General features: G+C 38.8%; 2 protein-coding genes across 2 annotated transcripts in view; both read right to left on the reverse strand.

The window, feature by feature from the left end:
• The window catches only part of LOC145442493 (terminal nucleotidyltransferase 4B-like), a 129,722-nt gene extending 112,199 nt beyond the window's left edge, over positions 1 to 17,523 (reverse strand). The window contains exon 1 of the mRNA XM_080320417.1: positions 17,508 to 17,523. The gene's annotated coding sequence lies outside the window, so the exon portion shown is untranslated. The remainder of the gene's footprint in view (positions 1 to 17,507) is intronic.
• LOC145443438 (uncharacterized) lies at positions 16,592 to 17,461 on the reverse strand. Its single transcript, XM_080321403.1, has one exon. It carries the CDS (start codon positions 17,459 to 17,461, stop codon positions 16,592 to 16,594), a length of 870 nt encoding a protein of 289 aa, XP_080177529.1.
• Positions 17,524 to 19,736: the final 2,213 nt, after the last annotated feature.

Raw genomic sequence — 19,736 nt, forward strand, 5'->3', positions numbered from 1 at the left:
TTGCATATATATATATATATTGCTATCAATTTTTTATCCTCTCTCTGCTCACGTAATCAGATTTACCGGTAGAGCTGAGTGAGTTTTGTCGGAAAAGGTAGGACCCCTAAATAATAATTAAGCATCTTCCCAGCAAACACAGTACAGACCAAAGATGTAGAAAAGCCGAGCCGATATAGTAGATATTAGATCTTGGCAGGTCGTAGAAAGGGGGATTTTGTGTCGACTCAATTCAACGTCTTTTCCATGTCCTTCAATAATGTAAATATTATGCAGATGCTACAGCCTTTAAACATGGTGAGTAGAATGTAGATCCTACGTTAGAAGAAGAAGATCCTGATATAATAACCTGTTTTCTACCACTATGGGCTTAACCTGATCACGGCTGCGTACACACACCACATTATTTACTACATATTAATCACATTTGTGATAATTTAATTTCAAACGAATTGGCAATAATGCCGTTGTAAAAAATAAAACGAACAAACGAACGAATGTCTTCAGAAAGAAAGTGAAAACAGTCCTTATCATCAGGTTTCATCTTCTGATGAGCCAGTTAAATAACCAGCATGCGGCCTTTTCTTTTCAACACCCTGCAGAAATAAAATGAAAATGATGATTGATAGCTAAGACATTCGTACTGCGAAAATGGCAGAGGTAGCGACTAACGAATGACTCCTACATTTTTTTCGCCCATACTTACTAAAATGGATTCGATTCTGAACTATTTCCACTCAAGTTTTCAAGTTTTATTACTATATTTTTTAATATTATATGACTAGAGAACTGACTTCAATCGTCACTTCTACTTGATTATCAAGATCAACGATGACTACTTCAGCACTCTTTGAAAACAGCCACTAACACAAAAAGAATTCTTGACTAAAATTTCTTCACATTCTGTCCAAAATGATCAATTCAACAATCCAAATGAATCAGTTATTTGGCAGCTAGTTGGAGAGATATATACTCAAGTCTAGAAAGTGTAATGATACTCTGCATGGAAAGCTGAAGACCTAATAATATTGTGTACAGAGAACAAAACATTTGAGTGGCGGCACTGGTATAGACATTAATAAATTATTAGAATTGACAGCAAGATAACCAGCAAGACATTAAAATGAGAATTAGTGCAGTTTCTTAGGCTGTAGTGATACTCAGCCAGTAATTGACCTAGCAGAGAGCAAAACGTTGTAAATAAAGCGAGCGAAACCTCCGACAAATGATACGATAAAACATTAGAATCGACAGTCTTACTAGAAGCAGAACAACAATCATGAGGGGTTAGAGAACAGAAGCCCGGGAAGTGACCATCAGAAATTACTGCATACTGGCCGAACAAATCCATGACCACTAGCAAATGGTCTTTCAATAGTCAATATTGATACCAAATGACACCACCCCTATTTCATAGCAACATTTAGCAAATACAGCGCTGGAGTCAACCTTATATAAGCGCTAACCAAACGCCCATTAGTTTTCCCACCTACTACTTCGCGGATGGAAATACGCATTAAAGCGAACGGACGCGACTTGTCACACTCTTGCTATTTCTGCTCCTTTTTTCTCTTCGTTCCTCTTCTCTGTCGCTTCCGCTTGAGCAGAGAAACAGTCGGCCGCGTTTACGGATCGTGAATTCCCGGTGGGTGATTCTTCCTCGAATGGTCAGCACCTTGAAAATTGAGAACAATGTTGTTGCAAAATGCATGACAATTTGAAAGTTACATCATTCTAATTATTCCAGTTATGGCCGTGAATCGTTCCAAGTGCGGTAACCATAAGAATTATTACTATACTTCAACTACAAATACAATATATTGTATAAAATGATTACCAATTCTTTTACGTTGATCGAGTCCCAAATAGATGAAATATGTCAAAGAATTTGCTAAATTTTTGTATAATTTGACAGATTCCGAAATCTTCTCAAAGTGCACCTTTCAAAAATTTGATATCAAGACTCCCAACATTTTACAATTCGAAGTTGGATGGCTTTACCAATACAAGCAAACAGTTTGTATCGCAATTGACAATTATGTAGAGAACGCTGCGAGACACATGAGTAGGCCTACCCTAAAACGTTTCTCTGACATGGACATTAGGGCTCTTAAAATATGACTTTTTTTCTCAAATCGTTCTGGCTACTTGATAAAATTGTTAGGTTACCTAATTTAAGCCTAAACACAAAATTTGGTTCAATTCCAGCCAGTAACCGCTTTGCTACAGGAGAAGAAAGTTTCTATTTATTATATAAAAATAAATAGGTAATAAAAATTTGAAAATTTTCTGTTCACCCCATGAAAGTGTTAGGCTGTCTATAGAAACGATGCTCACCAAATTTGGTTCAATTCCAACCAGTGGAAGCGGAGATATAGCCGTCGAAAAATTTGGATTTGAATAAAATAGTACTTACGGTGACCGATTCTTTGTTTACTTATTAAAGTTGTGCTCACCGTAAGTACTATTTTATTAAAATCCAAATTTTTCGACAGCAATAACTCCGCTTCCACTGGTTGGAATTGAACCAAATTTGGTGAGCATCGTTTCTATAGACAGCCTAACACTTTCATGGGGTGAACAGAAAATCTTCAAATTTTTTATTATTCATTTTTATATAATAAATAGGAACTTTCTTCTCTTGTAGCAAAGCGGATACTGGCTGGATTTGAACCATATTTTGTTTGTAGGCTTAAATTAGGTAACCTAACAATTTTATCAAGTAGCCAGTACGATTTGAGAAAAAAAGTCATTTTTGAAGAGCCCTACTGTTCATGACCGTCCACGTTTAGAGTTGCATCTCAAAGATGCTAAAATAAGCCTAAATATAATCCAAGCAATACGATCGTCCACTTTGACTGACTGAATTTCTAAAAACACCTTGATAGCTTCCACATCTTACGTTCATATATACCGTCTGCTATCGGCACAACAAAGTAGGCCTATTTAAAAATACCAAAACAGATTCAACATACCACATCTCTTGCTTTTGCTTTCATTCAATTTTCCATCAAACTTCTTTAAATCCTCCTTTGTGGTGAGTTGCTTTGGAATTCTCCTAGGATCAATTCCGATATCGTTTTATCATATACAATCTATGGCGGAATAAAAGTTTCGGATAAGTTCTAAAACGAACACAATTTTCCACACAAAAGTCAATTGCCACACGAAATGCCAAATGCTACGGTCTCATTTTACAAGGTATGGCGAGGAAACGTAGTGGTACGTTCCATTATAGCTAAACACCAATGAATTGCGGGTTCGAGCGTGACACGTCGACTCCATAATTCCTACCGAAGTGTTGGCCGTTTATCTAGGCTCCTCCTCGCCATCTGATTCGCATAGCCATGTCTTAAAAAGCCTAGGAGTGGGCCGTGCTGTAAGTGGGCAGATGGTTGCCGATGCACCCGGCACTTGGTGAATTCGGCCGCACAAACTCGGCACTTGGTGAATTCGGCCCTCGGGAAATTTTGAAATGAAGTGTATTTACAGCTATTAATATGAATTATCAAACTAATAATAGTATTATCAAGTGATTCGTCAATCTTGTAAGGAGGTCAGGGCATCCGTAGATCGCGCAGTCACGGCGTGATTAGATCACGGATTGCGTAGCCACGGGAAATAACACAGCGCTCATATACCGACCACGCGCGGTCTGCTTGGAATCGATGGCATGAGTCACGGGCCTGTGTCGTGTAAGTTTTGATAAGATGGATCTTGGCGTTGTATGAGAGATCAAAACTGTGGAACATCAAGCGGCGCTTCTTCGTTTATCGATCACGACAAGCCAGTGTTCCTCATCAACAAATGTTTCGCATGATCACGTCAAAATAAATTATTTTTTGCCTTTGGAGAGACGATTCCACTCTGGGATTAGGGTGTCTCGATAACACGGTTGAAGGATCCCAAGATTACGAGATCTACCACGAGCCACGACACGTTTAAATTTCCTTTTTGATACTGTTCATTCATACTAAATGCATTTCTAATGCGAAGGTGTTCTAGTGCCAATTCCTCCAAGGGCCGAGTTCACCAAGTGAAGAGCGTCGCGTTATTTCCCGCAATTACGCAATCTGTGATCTAATCACGCCGTGACTGTGTGATCTACGCATGCCCTGACCCCCGTACAACATTGACAACCACTCAAAGTGCCAAGTTCACCGGCAAACATTCCAGTAACCAATCATGGTGACCGGTACCGCTACGAGATCTACCACGGCCGAATTCACCAAGTGCCGAGTTTGTGCGGCCGAATTCACCAAGTGCCGAGTTCACTGGTAATCGGGCAGATACGGAATAATAATAATAAGCACCGGCCTGGTGTAAAATGACCAGTGTTGTCGAACCACCACCATGAACACCACAAACAAACAAATAAACATCTAACATGGAAAAGAAATTACCTTTGCAGCCTTTGACAAACACAGTTACCATTGAAACCAGCAATTAAGGTCTTGTTCGAAAGCAGAATAACAACTGTTTTAGTGGACATATCAAATCAAATGTTGGAAAGTTCATGTAAAATAGCCCAAAATATTATCTTACTGTGACCATATTCCATCAATATGGTCTGGCTAGCCAAATTCTCTGGGCCAACATAATCAAGCTGCGTTTGGTTTCAACGATTAATAATCTTGTCACTGGATTCGAGGTATAATTGCACCCAAATATCAAATTTTGCTCCATTAATCAACATCAAGTTAAAAATGTCCATTCTTGCACCAACTTTTATAAAATCATGAATCAGTGTTCTACAGGAATGTATCTATATGACTTATATACCTAGAAAATTCAAGCATAAATATTATGATATACCGTAGGTATAGTTACCGGTAATTCAGATGTTTGAAGCGAATTATAGTGGTCTAATTTCACTAAATTAGAGCGAAATGCCAGCAATATAATTGTAATCTAATTCGGAAAAACGGTTTAGCTCTAATTCTAACCTGGAAAAGCTGAAACTTTTCTATAGTTGTCTACACCTGTTTTGCAGAAAGTCAAACAGCTCTAGGCGTCATATACTACAGGCAATTCGAAATACCCCATAAGCTATATGCTACTGCATATATACCTTTAACCCGCTACCTCAGTCAGTCACAATTCCTATATATTTACGGCATTTACCATACAGAAAGAGCGAACTATGCCTGGCTGCGACCTGTTGCGCGTCAAATCTTTGTATGGCGCGATGACGTAAAATTTGAATCGCCGAAATATTCTAGAAGTCACGCATCGATAATCATATTCCTAAACGTACAACATATCACTTTTATTTAGTTATTCTCTGAATAAAACTATTAACCATTCTCGTTGAACATGCGAGATTACCGAAAGAGCGAATATATATATAATGAAGATCATATATATCAGAGGAAAACAAAACTATTCGACCTTAGAGCAACAACACGAATATACAACACCGGCGACATCCTCACGCAATAAAACGAAGGGAGAACATTGTTTTCTAATGGATAGAACGAAGCTACCGCATGAGATCGAACAAAACCGGATAGAATTCATCGTGATTGAATGTACCGACAAAGTCATCCTTTCTACGTATTTTAGTCGTACCCGCGAGAGATAGAAAATTTGCATTATTAGGTTAACTACCGGATATAACGAAGCCTAATGCATGAGATGGAACAACACCGAGTATGAATTTATTCTGATTGAATATAACCACAAGACCATCCTACTACGTATTTTAGACATTCCCTCGACACTTAGAAAATCAGAACCTAATCGAGATGATCCCGGATGATCCTTTTACGGTTTTGTGTTTGCTGGGTTCGGGCGCACACGTTGGTACATTGTCTTCGTTACATGATGCTATTTCGTGACCTATATTTGCTATGTCAAAAGATATTGAAATCGCCAAAACGTGCTAAACTAAAAGAAGCACACGATTTCAAATTGGTATTTCTTTACTGACAAATAATTTTTCCTGCGGTATGGCATTTGTCCTATGGGGTTCAGATCGCCAGGACCGGAACATTTGGCACCAGGCATTCGGGCGCCTATGGACAATTCAACATTGTATATGTATCGAAGTTTTCGGTCAGCACAAGGGATCTCCTTTTCGGTCGAGGTGTTCTCGCTGCTTATCGTTCAGGCACACTTCTCGGAGTCGCATAGGCCTATTGCATGGCCTATATTAACTTCATATGTCTTGGTGCGTCGTGGCGCAGTAATGGCCGACGCCGAAGTCTCTGTTTTTATAAGTCATGCGTGTTTTTGTTGGAGGAAGGGTACCCACTAATCAAGATATTCGGCAATATTAAATCGCGCCCAGCGCGAAAAATTTTTGTAAAAGTTGCATAAATTTCCAAAAAAATACTCTATAATTTATGTTAATTCACAAAATAATTTTGGACCCCTTCGAGCTCGCCCTACGTAGGTTAGTTATCTATAGTCCATCTGCCTCGGCGAGAGATGCGTGTTGCGCTCAGCTGCCTCGTGTTTATATGCAAATAAAGTATCTGCAGCAGTTGTATCGTGTAGGTTCTTTAGACTTGTGGTCCTCAGCATATTGCAGCTTAGATTTGAAAAAATGAAATAAAGATTCGGAAAGATGGGCCGAAAACGGGAGCAGACTCTATAGTCATTGCAGTTATGTCCGAATCCAGTATTATGCGATATATTTGTCAGTTTCAACGCTGGAACTGGTTACCAGGCAATGTGAACGGCTGAGTTGTCTCGGGAGTTTACGAAGAACAACCGACACGTTTTGGGATTGACACAAAGGCTGTTGGCAGCCGTACCGGTACGCGCTCGCATGTTCTCAGGGCAGTTGTTCTCGGGTCATGAATCTTTCAAGCTTGCGGTAACAGGTGCGCGGGCACAGTTAAGACAGGCACAAGTATAGGTTTTTCCAAAATAGAATAAACGAATATTAGGTCATCCACTCAGCCACGCGGTTGTGTATATATAGATATAGATATAGATATATTGAGAAGGTTTGCAAATAGTGATGTATAAGGTTAAAATCATGACTGGGTGGGGCGCTGTTTACTTTAAGAGCAGGGCCGGGTGTCAATCAGTATCAGTTCATTAATATTTTCATTATTTCCAATCACCACAAAACTGCGATACAATTTCAAGTTGTCTCGAAGTCAAGTCGTCTTGGAGTGACGTCACAAGACGGCTCGCCGAAGTAAATCCGACCGAGTATACATCAATTGAAAGCTGTACTGATACACAGAGCGGCAGCTTTTGATTGATACATGTTTTATCAAATTTGATGCTCGACAAGCCGGTCAAAAATTACAGGCAAATTGCCTTAAGCCAAATGGAAAATGTGACGTAGACCAATTTTACTGAGCCGTGAGATTTGCTTGGGTCCAGCTGTCCACCCGCGCCATATAGGGCACTATGATTTGACCAAAAGGCAACTTTACGGCCATTTGTGACCGGCTTGCCGAGCGCTAAATTCGATAAAATGGATATCAAAGGAAAGCTGCTGCTGTACTGATTACGAAAATATATATGTTATTTCTCTCTTGGCCCCGCAACCCCAAAAATAAGTCTCGAATATTGCATCGTGATCAAGTTTGGCACGGTGACGCAACAATTCTGTGGCAAAACGAGATGGAAGCTGAGAAGAAAGAGCCAGACATCATGGTATCGTCACAATGCAAACGCACCTTGTTTAGTCCATGCTGTACCGTACAGTGTACATTTTACGTTGGTATCGTTTATCTCTTCTTTGTCTAGGATCAGTAATTACCGCCAATCGTTATTTCCTCGTGTGTCGTTTTTTATATTTATACCCTGTTCTGTTGTCTACAGGTCTTTCGTTTAAATGCACTCTGGATCGCGTCGCCTGTATTACAGTTATTCTGCCCTACCTCGCCCAGACATTGCTTCATTGATCATTTGCTACCATCCTTTAATTTTTCTTCTATTAACTAAACATTTTTTACAGCCAGACTGTTCAGAGTCAAGTGTACCTGTTTGATGCTGGTGTGATCAGACTATGACCTTCACGGTCTTATGGATCATTCCGATCTAATACCGAATTCTGTGCATGCATATTTTCTGTACCACCATCATTGCCGTTTGTTATGTATTTTATTTGAATGAAAATAAAGACTCTTTCTCTCTCTCTGCTGATAATATACTGATTTCGTATTGCAACCTCATCGTATAAGTCATTGTTCAAACAAGATCAAGAACATAACACACCTATACGTAGATCAGTAAGAGAATGTATTTGCTCCGCACTATTCGCTGGGCTTCGGAACTCCACGATACATATCGGTTCGCGAAGTCTATAGCGCTTTGATTCACTATAGAGACTATATAATAGTGTCTACAGTTGTGCAGCGATTATCGGATTTAAGCCAAAAATCAGTGTGGTGGATTAATTTCACCCTCATCTCGTGTTATTTCACTGCGCTGGCATTGTCCGTAATAAATCCAATTTTAACATACTTTGGGGACTTTGAAGGAGTTCAGGTTGCTGACATTGTTGGTATCAGAATCAGTTCGACAATAGTATTCCATTGATACCAGTTCATCATAAATTCAGAGCCGATTACCAGCAATACTCTATTTATAGTGAATTGCGATCTCATCCGCGAGGCTGTGATACGTGCTGCACCTTATTTTCGTCCAATATTTGTGAGCAACAAATAGTCAAATTGCGTAAATTTGGGTGTAAAATGGTCGATATGGGACATTCATGAACTTCAGTAGAAAAATATGGATACTACAGCCAAAAATTCTCAGCATAGCAGAGAAATTGTTCCTGGCGGTTAACCCTGACGAGTATCAGTTCATTAATAGTTTTATTATTTCAGAATATTCAATTCAATATTCCAACACCATAATACTGTGATACAATGAAAAGATTGGATGGTGTCGAAACGATGGCCTACCTTGGCGATGTAAATAAGAGGCATGCACAGGCACACTGGATGAAAATAAGGAATAGCATTAAATGACTAGTGGTGAAAATAATCACGGTATGTCTCGATAGGCGAGATTGATATGTCAAATTGTGGTCCGGTTATCTTGAGGGCTGACTAGAATTCATTCAGTAAAAATATGTTTGTATTTCGCCTTGAATGTAGACATCATCGGCGACTGTCCGAAAGCCAGCAGTGTTCAGATTTATTCATGAGTATTCAATTGGTAATATATCCCGGGCAAGCCGAAACGCGTACTGAAAGTACCGTTGTGTAAACAGATCGTGTATATACTCTTCTATTTCTTGCCTTTTCATCGAAAAGCGTCTTTCAAGCTGCTGTTCAAACACCGAGTTCTGCGAAATCCTATTTAAACGGGTGATTTTTATGCCTCCATAATAGGCTATACTTCCAAATGGCCTGGACGCGAGTGATAGTGGAGAAGCTAGCTTCAGTTTCTTTAGTCTTTCCAGTTTGTGGACTCGGGTCAACTTTGCGGGCGGAATTTAAGCGCAAATAGTTAAACTACGCAGGTAAGGAGTAGTTAATTTTTGTCGTATCATCCTGTTGGTGGAATGATATCCGGTCTCGTGACAGTTTATGAGAGGGTGATGTAATAATCACAAATCCCGAGTGAATTCCGTATCGGCGAAATAACGGAAAACAAGCAAATGATACAGGGTTTAAAGTGAGTCCATTGTACAGTACTACTCGTCAGCATCTTAACATCTTAAATATTTATCTATCTAGATATCCCTGTCCCTAGTAGAATTACCGGTTTCCAAGTAGGAGACACACTTTCGTTTAGATGCCCGTCTTTTATCAAAACACCGAGTTGGCGAGATTGATATGTCAAATTGTGGTCCGGTTATCTTGATGGCTGACTAGAATTCATTCAGTAAAATAGGCTTGTATTTCGCCTTGAATGTGGACATCATCGGCGACTGTCGGAAAGCCAGCAGTGTTCAGATTTATTCACGAGTATTCAATTGTTTAGATATCCCGGGCAAGCAGAAACGCGTACTGAAAGTACCGTTGTGTAAACAGACCCTGACGAGTGTCAGCCGAAAATATTCGGGTATATTTCAATACTAATATACTATTCAATTTCCAAGTAAGTATAACAGTATGTATTGTAGGTATAGTTTCGCCTAAAAAAGTGAAAACTATGAAATCGAAGTATAGTCATAACCAGTTGAAGAAGCAGTACAGGTGTAGGCACAACCAACTTGAAGAAGTTTGAATAGTAGAAGTACTTCGTTACCAACCCCCTGGATTAGTCAGACCTCAATATTGTTGGACCACGATCTTTGCCTTCCGAAACGCGTGTCGCCTCATTTTATCGCTTGTCCTTTTATGTTATCTTTTTTTAATTTTCATTCGGTGTATATATGCACCTTATTTACATCGCCTAGGCACGGGTGGGTGTCTGATTTCAAAGACCCCTAAGTCGTTTCGACATCTTCCTATCTTTTCACTGTGTCGCAATCTGGTGGTGTATTGATCTAATAAAATTGTTAAACTGAAACAGAAAACAGCGATGACTACTTTGACCTTCTCTGGTTTTACATCAGTTTGAACTCGATTGGTATAAACAAGGTACATTATGTGTACGGCTGATGTCGCCGTTTTTAGATACTGTATCACGGCAACGAACACGTCACAATCACACCACATTTTATCGTCCGATCCGGATGTCACGTGAAATTGCGCTGGCAACAGATTAGTAATCGCCCTTATCGGGGTTTTATCTGGGCTTAGAAATTGCGATAGGAACAAAATTATTATGATACATAACTTGGAAAGTTGCGGACATTTATACCAAGAAATTGATTAGATCTACATCTTGTGGTGGTTTTGTTTCATTTTGTAAACGCTGCGTGTAGCCTATATGCGTGCATGCAGTATTCACAATTCGAATGCAGAATTTATCCATTTATAATATGTATGTGTGATAGCCCCCACTATACTTATTTTCACGTTTGTTTCCGTTTGGCCGTGCCCTCGAAGCTCAATGAAGTCGGTCAAGTATGACCATATTCGAAAATATTCAGAAAATGTTACTTCGCCGCTGTACGTCGTACAAAGTATTTCAAATATGCTCCGGGCGGCCGTTAATAAGCCTGCAGAAAAATGCTTCAAAGTTTCGACGAATTGTTGTGGGAAGTTCTACATTTCTCGAGAGTCACATGAAGCGATCAGTGGGGAATCTGCGATTTTGATCTTTCTCGTGACCTGTGAAAATGACAGGGATATTAGCAGGAGAATTACTCAGTACTTATGCAGGCATAGGCGGTCAGTAACGGTCTACGTCTATACTGCTAATTTGCACTATACTTTCTCAGGTGCTTATGTTCCAGACTAGTTCTATTTCTACTAGACAGTTTTCTATACCAAAGTAGATCTAGAATACGTACTTACTTGGAAACCTCTACTTCTCTACTTATTATTCTACTACTTGAGTACCGACCAACGATGACTACCTTGACCGCATCTCCATGCAGGAAAAGTAAAAATACTTCATCATTACGTCTGTTTGTTCTGTATTTTGGTTCGATGGAAAAAATAGGTAATAATTTGGTCAAGTCGAAAATAGTGTTTGGTTTGATTCACACCGATCTCAAGAGAGAAATTGTCATAAAACTCGACGATGTGATCCCGTTTCACAACTGCAGTAACAGAATCTATTATTTCAAACATCGCGTCCATATTATGCCATTATAGGAATATTAGGCTATCGCCGTTCTTCGTCAGCAGTAATCCATCTTGAATTTTGCAAGTTGTCACGGTCGGCGACTGACTAATGAAGGTCAGCGAACATAGGGCCAACTAACTTTTGAAAATACTATAGAATACTTCAGTAATTCCCTGGCCATTCGCTTTAGTTCTACTTTAACTAGTGTTTGCATGCCGTTAATATCACCACTTCTATTTGTAATTGAATACGAATCTACGACATATTACTTTTACATGAGTAGATATCATCAATGGCAACTTTGACCATAGAATATTTGTATTTTAGTACTCTACGATGCAAGAGTTATTGTATATCATTATTTCATACCGCAATGTCGCGAACCATATGCGATTTTCAAGGGTTCCAAGTTGATACGATTTGCGAGTAATCAATAGGGTGAATTGCAGTGTTGGGATGACTCGAGTCAGACTCGAGTCACCTTTTTCGTATGACTTGACTTGACTCGAGTCACTTTGCTAAAATGACTTGACTTGACTTGACTCGGCCTATCAGAAATGGGGATTGACTCGTGACTCGGAGCAAAATTCACGAGTCAATTACAAGTCATCAAGTAATCGGTGTCGATCAAAATCACTGGATCTTGCATATGTTCGCGAAACGTTTGTGTAACCCGTGAGAGCGACCAATTAATTAATGAACGTGCGTTTTACTGAGCCTCCACTGTTCTCTCATAAATACATTGACCGCAAACGAAGTGATCGAAGCTTACAGCTTACGTTGTCGTAAACTAGTATAGTAAAGTAATTTCTATTCTCTGTTTTACCTTAATCAAGCTTCTTGTTTTATTGAAACTGAATTCGAATATAGTTTATATAGTCCTCAACCATTGGCGCAGGCTCGAATTGTATCATATCGATTTGTAAATGCGTAATGTATAGCATCTTATCAATTCGTAGGCTATATATTCTCTATCTTGGCTGGTAACTATAAACTGAGGTTTAGTATAGTTCCTATGTAAGCGATACACCACCTTCTTGCATGTATATTTAACTTTATATTCGTTCATCGGTTCAAAATCAATGACTACTCATTCTGTATTTCAGACAGCTAGCAAAATGCAATGACGTTATCATGCCTCCTACTTCGAAACGGCAACTTGACTTGAATTGTGACTTGACTCGTGACTTGACTTGACTTGACTCGACTTGACTCGAGTCACCTCCAAAAATCGAGTGACTTGACTTGACTCGAGTCACCTTTGAAAATCGATTGACTTGACTTGACTCGAGTCAAAATGTGCAATGACTCGAAATGACTCGTGACTCGAAGGTAGTGACTTGATCCCAACACTGGGTGAATGGTGATTCAAGCCCGCTAAATGACATGAATGACTCCCTGTGTTTTCTATATGTTTCGCATAATTCTACGAGATTCCGAATTCGGATTTGGATGAGAGAGAGAGAGAGAGTTCTTTTATTCGTCAACCATGAAATATAGTAAAGGCAATGTCCACAAACAATCACGTCCAATAGTATACATTTTTAAATTTTTTCCTCACTATAATTTGCACGGTATAGACTGGGAGACCCGATATGACCGAAGTCTTCTAGGCCGGAGTCACCCAAGCATATTGGCAGTATTAATTATAATATGGATCAATTTTTTCTCTCAGTCAAGTAGCACCGCAAAGAGTAACGAAATAAACAAAAGTAAATAAAAGACAGCAACACTAGTGAAGGACGGTTACCATAGTTAACAGTGTGATCAGAAAATAACAATTTGACCCATGTACACAGTGGTAATATTATTGTAGCATATTAAATGAACCAAAACAACAAACAACATTACTGTGGTCATGAGATATGTTCTTCTTAGTACTTGGATAATATAAATTTGCAATAGCGAGCTTTAAATGTATGATAAGGAAGAGTACGGTACAAAGCTGGTACATTGTTCCAAAATTTCACACCTATATAAGATAGGGAATTTCTTGACAGTCTTGATGAATTCAATTTAACAAATAGGGACTGATTCTGTGAGAATCTAGTGTTATAATGGTGAATTGAATTGGGGCATTGAAAAAAGTTGTCGAAATATTCAGGTAATGTTCTTTCATTATATTGTTTCATGATTTTTACAATTTCAAATTCATACAAATCCGAGACCTTGAGAATGCCCAATTTTCTAAATTCAGGACTGACCCTGCTACGTGCAGGTATATTAGATATAATCCTAATGGCTTTGTTTTGTAATACCTGGAGCTTGTTGATATGCTTCTTGTAAGAGCAGCCCCACACTGTTATTCCATATGTAAGATGGCAGTGGACGAGCGCATGATAAACAGGTAGGAGAAGTGATATTGGAACCAGCTTCTTCAGGCGATAGAGTGCACCAATGCCACGAGATATTTTGCTTGCTATGTAGTTGATGTGATGGTCCCATACTAGATTATCATCGATAATAATACCTAGATACTTGACAGATTGACTGGTTTTAATCAAAGAGTCCTTTAGTTTGAATTCTGCGATCGCATTGTTGAGAGATCCTTTAGTGTCAAATACTAGTATTTTGGTTTTGAGGGGATTGATATGTAATTTATTCGAAGACACCCAATTGCTAACAGAGGCTAGTTCAGAGTTAGTATTGTCAATGGCAGATGCATAGTCAAATCCAGATGTGACAATACTAGTATCATCTGCAAAGAGTGTGATATTTCCTGGGGAGGAGTAGACAATATCATTTATAAATATGATGAATAATAGTGGCCCCAACACAGAGCCTTGTGGAACACCTGTAGTTACTGGTAGTTCCAATGACTTGATTGAATTGATTTCAACAAATTGGGATCGATTTCTCAGGTAGGAACTGAAAAGTTTTTTTGCAATTCCACGAACACCGTAATACTCAAGTTTTTTTATTAAGATAGTATGATCAACGGTGTCAAAAGCCTTTTTCAGGTCGAGAAATACTCCACATCCAGTTTGCTTCGCACATAGTATATCATATAGTTTCGAGGTCATATGAATAACAGCTTGAGAGGTAGTATGATTCTGTCGAAATCCGAATTGGCATTGATTTAACAATTTTTTGTGGCATAGGAAATCATTTAGTCTTTGAAATAATAGTTTTTCGAAGATAATTGCAAAGGGCGACAGGATAGATATTGGCCGGTAGTTTGAGATAATGTCTCTGTCACCATTTTTGAATATGGGAATGACTCTAGCTATTTTGAGATAGTTTGGGAAGATTCCTAGATTTAATGAGTGGTTATAGAGAGTAACCAAACTATCACTAAGTTGAGTGCCAATTAATTTAACAATATAATTTGGTAGCATATCATAACCTTGAGACTTTTTGTTTTCTAGTGATGCAAGAACAGTTATGACCTCAGCACTTGTGATAGGTTTCATGAAGATGGAAGATTCTGGTGAAAGGCCATAAGTTCGCTGTGATGGAGCAGTTTGGTTGGCTAGTTTGCAACCAATTGATGAAAAGAAATGGTTGAACGCTTCACATATTTCACGTTGATCAGTTTTGGTTAGACCAGTTTCCGAATCTATGATTTTGTTTGGTATGCAAGTATTTGTGCCACGATTTATTATTTCACCAATCATTTTCCAGGCGATTTTTGGGTTATTTCTATGTTGTGCAAATTGCTTTTTGTAATAAAGTTCCTTGGCTTTTATTTTGACTTTGGAAAGTAGATTTGCATAGGACTTGTAATGAGAGTGGTTGCAAGCAGAAAAATTGAGTAATAAATACTTATGCAGCTTATTCCTATTACGGATAGATGTCAAGATGCCCTTGGACAGCCATGGCTTTGCAGAGAGTCTGCGTTCGCGTTTTGATTGAATTCGCAATGGTGCATGTTTATCCACAACATCACATATATCGTGCATAAATTTATCAAATACTAAATCATAGTTTTTTTCATCAATTTCTGTTCGGTACAGATTGGCAGATATTTTCTCGATATCATCCGTAAAACTGTCGTAGTCCATACTACCAAAATCCCTACGCTTGTAGCGGCTATTGATAAATCGGGTTGTGGTTTCCAAGAGACAAAATATAGGGTAATGATCAGTCAGGTCTGAATTAATTATAGAAGGCGTTAAACGAAGATCGACGATGTTAGTATACATATGATCCAATAAAGTAGACGATGTTCTGGTCACTCTAGTGGGTTTAGTTATCATGGGAATACAGGCATAGTTGGTAATCATATCTAAGTAATCATGTACAGTAGGGGATGATCGAAGAAGGTCTACGTTCATGTCACCCATCAATAAGAATTGTTTCCCGTCGTTTGTTAATTGGTCAAGACTAGATGAGAGATTATCTATGAAGTTCTTCAAGTTGCCTTTTGGGTGTCGATAGATCACACCGCAGACTATGTTTTTTGAATCACTGTTGGATCCTTCAAACTCAATCCAGAGTTGTTCAATATTGCATTCTTGAAGAGCATATTCACTCAACAGTTTGTAAGAAACATTATTATTGATATAAAATCCCACTCCACCAGCATTGGATTCAGTGGGACTGTGAATAAATGTATAGCCATCTATAGTTATATTGTCTATTGGGTCATTCTTTAGTTTGGTCTCAGATATACCAAGAATTGAAATAGGATAGTCAAGGGAGCAAAGAAAATTGTGTAATTCGTCAAAATTCTTCTGTATTGATCTAATATTTACATGGCCCAGGAGCATTGCATTTCGGCCAAAACTTCTGAATTTGAAATATGGTGGACCACGTTCTGTATCCTGGTATTTACAGTCCTGTACATTCAAAAAATCAATCTTATTAGTTTTAAGGTTATGTGATTTTCTGGTGTCAGAAGTTAGATAGGGTCTGTTATCACAGGAAAATAAATTATGAAATTCTATATTACCGAGGTGTGAGAAAGGAAACACTTTTTCCAAATTATACTGCTGGTTAAGCATTATAATAGAGACAGAAGTTCTGGTAGCCATATAACAGGAATTTAACTCATCTTTACTAAATCTTGTTCATTCTCGATGACAAGTATGTTGGCGTCGGAATTTTTTCTTGCAAGAATTTTGCCATTTCTTGTCCAGAGAAAGGAATATCCTGATTTCTTTTTTTGGTCTTTTGCCTTGAAAAGCAGATTCAGTGCTTTTGGTGTGAGATTTTCCACAACGAAAACTTTCGATACATCTGGTATGTTTATGGAGTTATGAGCAGCTTTGAGGTTCGAGCGAGAAGACATGATGTGGTTCCTAGTTTTGCGGGAGATAAATTTAGCAATAATGGGACCAGTTTCTTTATTTTTAGCTTTTCGTCTTCTAAATGAGTAATCAATGTCATTTTCCGAAATATCAATGTTCATGAGAGAAAGTAATTCTTTGATGAGGCTATCAGTGCTTTCATTTTCCTGTTCTGGAATGTTGTGAAATTCCAGAATTTCCATGCGAGAGAGTCTGTCAAATTCCTCCAGTTTTCCTTCCAATTGTGTAGAATATTCTTTGTACGAATTGATTAATTCAGTGTTCTCTCGTATGTTTTCAGCATTTGCTTTCGCCATCTTCTGGACCTGAGTAATCTCGTTCATTAATTCATCAAATTTTTCGCTTTGAAATTGCTGTGCATGTTTTACTGTCTGGATATCATTGTTCAGTTCTTTGATTGATACATTTATCGCATCAAGAGAATGTTGCAATTTGGAGGTATCATACGATCTTGATTTAAGAAGTTCCTGTAGACATATATTGATGATTGATGGCAGGTCATCTTTTATCCTGGCAAGTAGTTCATCTTCGAATCTTGGAAGCAACTTGCGAATGGCATCAGCTTCACTTTGTTCAGATTTCTTGGGAGGCATCTTGGGTGGCATGTTGCAGCTATAACTTATGATGTATATGCTACTTTTATATATAAATCTTAATACAACCAAATTCTCTGCTTCTTCAAATACAACCAAATACGCCAATGTCGGATTTGGATGTCAGAATCTATGCCTCGACTTCCCGCTCTAGATATAGCTAGCTAGATAGTGTTGAATCGAATTGGTCAGGTTTTGTACTAACGGTTACTGTTCAGTTGAGTTTATTGTCAATCATTCTATCCTTTCAAAGGCACCACAATATTGCGATACAATGGAAAGACAGGAAGGTGTCGAAACGACTTGGATCGTGTTCCCGTAATCTCGAGCGCTGACTCGCATTCAGTAAGCAGAGATGTGTAGTTAACGGTGATTTTGTGAATAAAGATTTGGCGTACAGGTCAGCCAGAATCTCGACAGCGAAAGTTCAATTTCAACCGCATTAGATCTCGCATAATTTACATTTGAGACTGATGATTCAACCGCTTCCATGGCAACGCGCGAGAGAGCGGCGTCAATGGAATGACGTAATTCTCCCCAGACGGTTTGTGATTGGTCAAACTAAAAGTGGTCCGATATTCTGCCGGGTATCGTCAAGCGGCACGCCTGTTTCTCATAAGCCTGCTGAATATATTTTAGGATGCGTGCCCCCTCTCAGGCTCAGTGTTTATGAAATGATTCCCGATTATGGATGCAGGAGTTTGCTTTGTGATACTACACCCGTTGCGATATATTACTTTTCTCTACGTGATGATTAGTTTTGGTCGAAGTAAGCCGAGGGCTGTATTAGCCTAATATAAGTAACCGAAAATGCTAACCGAAGACAGCCTTACCAATAACGAATAAATCGTAATGCCATATCGCATGTACGACTGTTTGCACTGTAGCTTGGATTTACTTGTACTTTCGTTATTAGAAGTGGTTCTTGAAGGTGCGGAACTTCAAGTATTATACTCGTATTGAAATATACCGGAATATTTTCGGCCGACACTATAGTCGGCTACGATTACCCCTGACGAGTGTACGCCGAAAATATTCGGGTTCATTTCGATATGGATGTATTATTCAATTGTATTATTCAGTTATCCTAGTTATTCGGCTTGTCTATTTCATGTTACATGAAGTTACGTGAGTCGAGAGGCGCGTACCGGTATGTCGCGTATAATGACCTCACCTCACGTTTATATTGTTCATCGTTACCGGGCACAAGTTCTTTGGAAGCAGACTGAATGTCTGTTACATGGTATGCAACGAATAACTATAGCGATAAAATACGAGCTTGTCACATTGGCAGACCACCATGTCAATATTCGATGTTCTTTGCGGTCGTTCGAACAATTAATATGATAGACAAAGTGTGCCGTGCACTCGAACGTTGTTGGCAAAACAATTATTGTGGGTTGTGAGAGCTTTACGTCCAATCAAGTTGTTTGTACATCGTGAAAGCAATCAGTCTGTAGTATGTCACATGAAGGACTGAAGGTACCTGCTTTGGATTCTTGGTGCCGAAGTGCCTCTTTACTAGGGCTGGGCAAAATGATTCGAGTACTCGAATCTGAATCGAGTAGTAATTCTAATGATTCGAGTCGAGTAGTAAAAGACGATTTTTTCGAGTACTGAAATTATACGGTCCTCGCAACTGAAAGTTAATTTACTGACGAGAATTATAGTTTTGATACTATTTTCCACTGAGGAAGCCGTGAAACCTTGATTATCCGTGTTTCAGCATACCAGGCACAGTACAAAGCTACGAACGTTACTGGAAATAGCACATTTTCGAAGTCATTATCATCCAAAAAAAAATGTTAAGAAGTGCTATGACATCGGTATGGAGGAAAATATACCAAAGCATCATTAATGTGATGGATAACAGGCATTACGTTCTTTGTGGTGGCATAAAAGGTTCATATTTGGACTTCGACATAGTACATCCTGTTGTGACGTCATAATAAGTGATACTCGATTACTCGACTCGAAGCATATTACGTGATTCAGAATCGAATCACTCAGGTACTCGATTTTGCCCAGCCCTACTCTTTACCAGAACCAAGGTGTACCGTTATCTATATACTATGTGATAATAATTTGTGGAACTTGAGGCTTGTGTACTAGTTTTTTGAACTTTCATGATGTTGTTCAGGCTATGATACTCGGCTTCAGGATGGGACATGGCATGGTCAGTTCATGAAAAATCAGGTCAGCACTTTGCCGGCCTGTGACTCACAGCACTCTCTGTCAATTCAGCTCTAAATATCCTGACTTAACGACTCAATATATCAAGACAGCG

Source organism: Botryllus schlosseri, chromosome 7, assembly GCF_051294905.1.
Source record: "Botryllus schlosseri isolate E-star chromosome 7, Bs_hap1, whole genome shotgun sequence".
Lineage (NCBI taxonomy): Eukaryota > Metazoa > Chordata > Ascidiacea > Stolidobranchia > Styelidae > Botryllus > Botryllus schlosseri.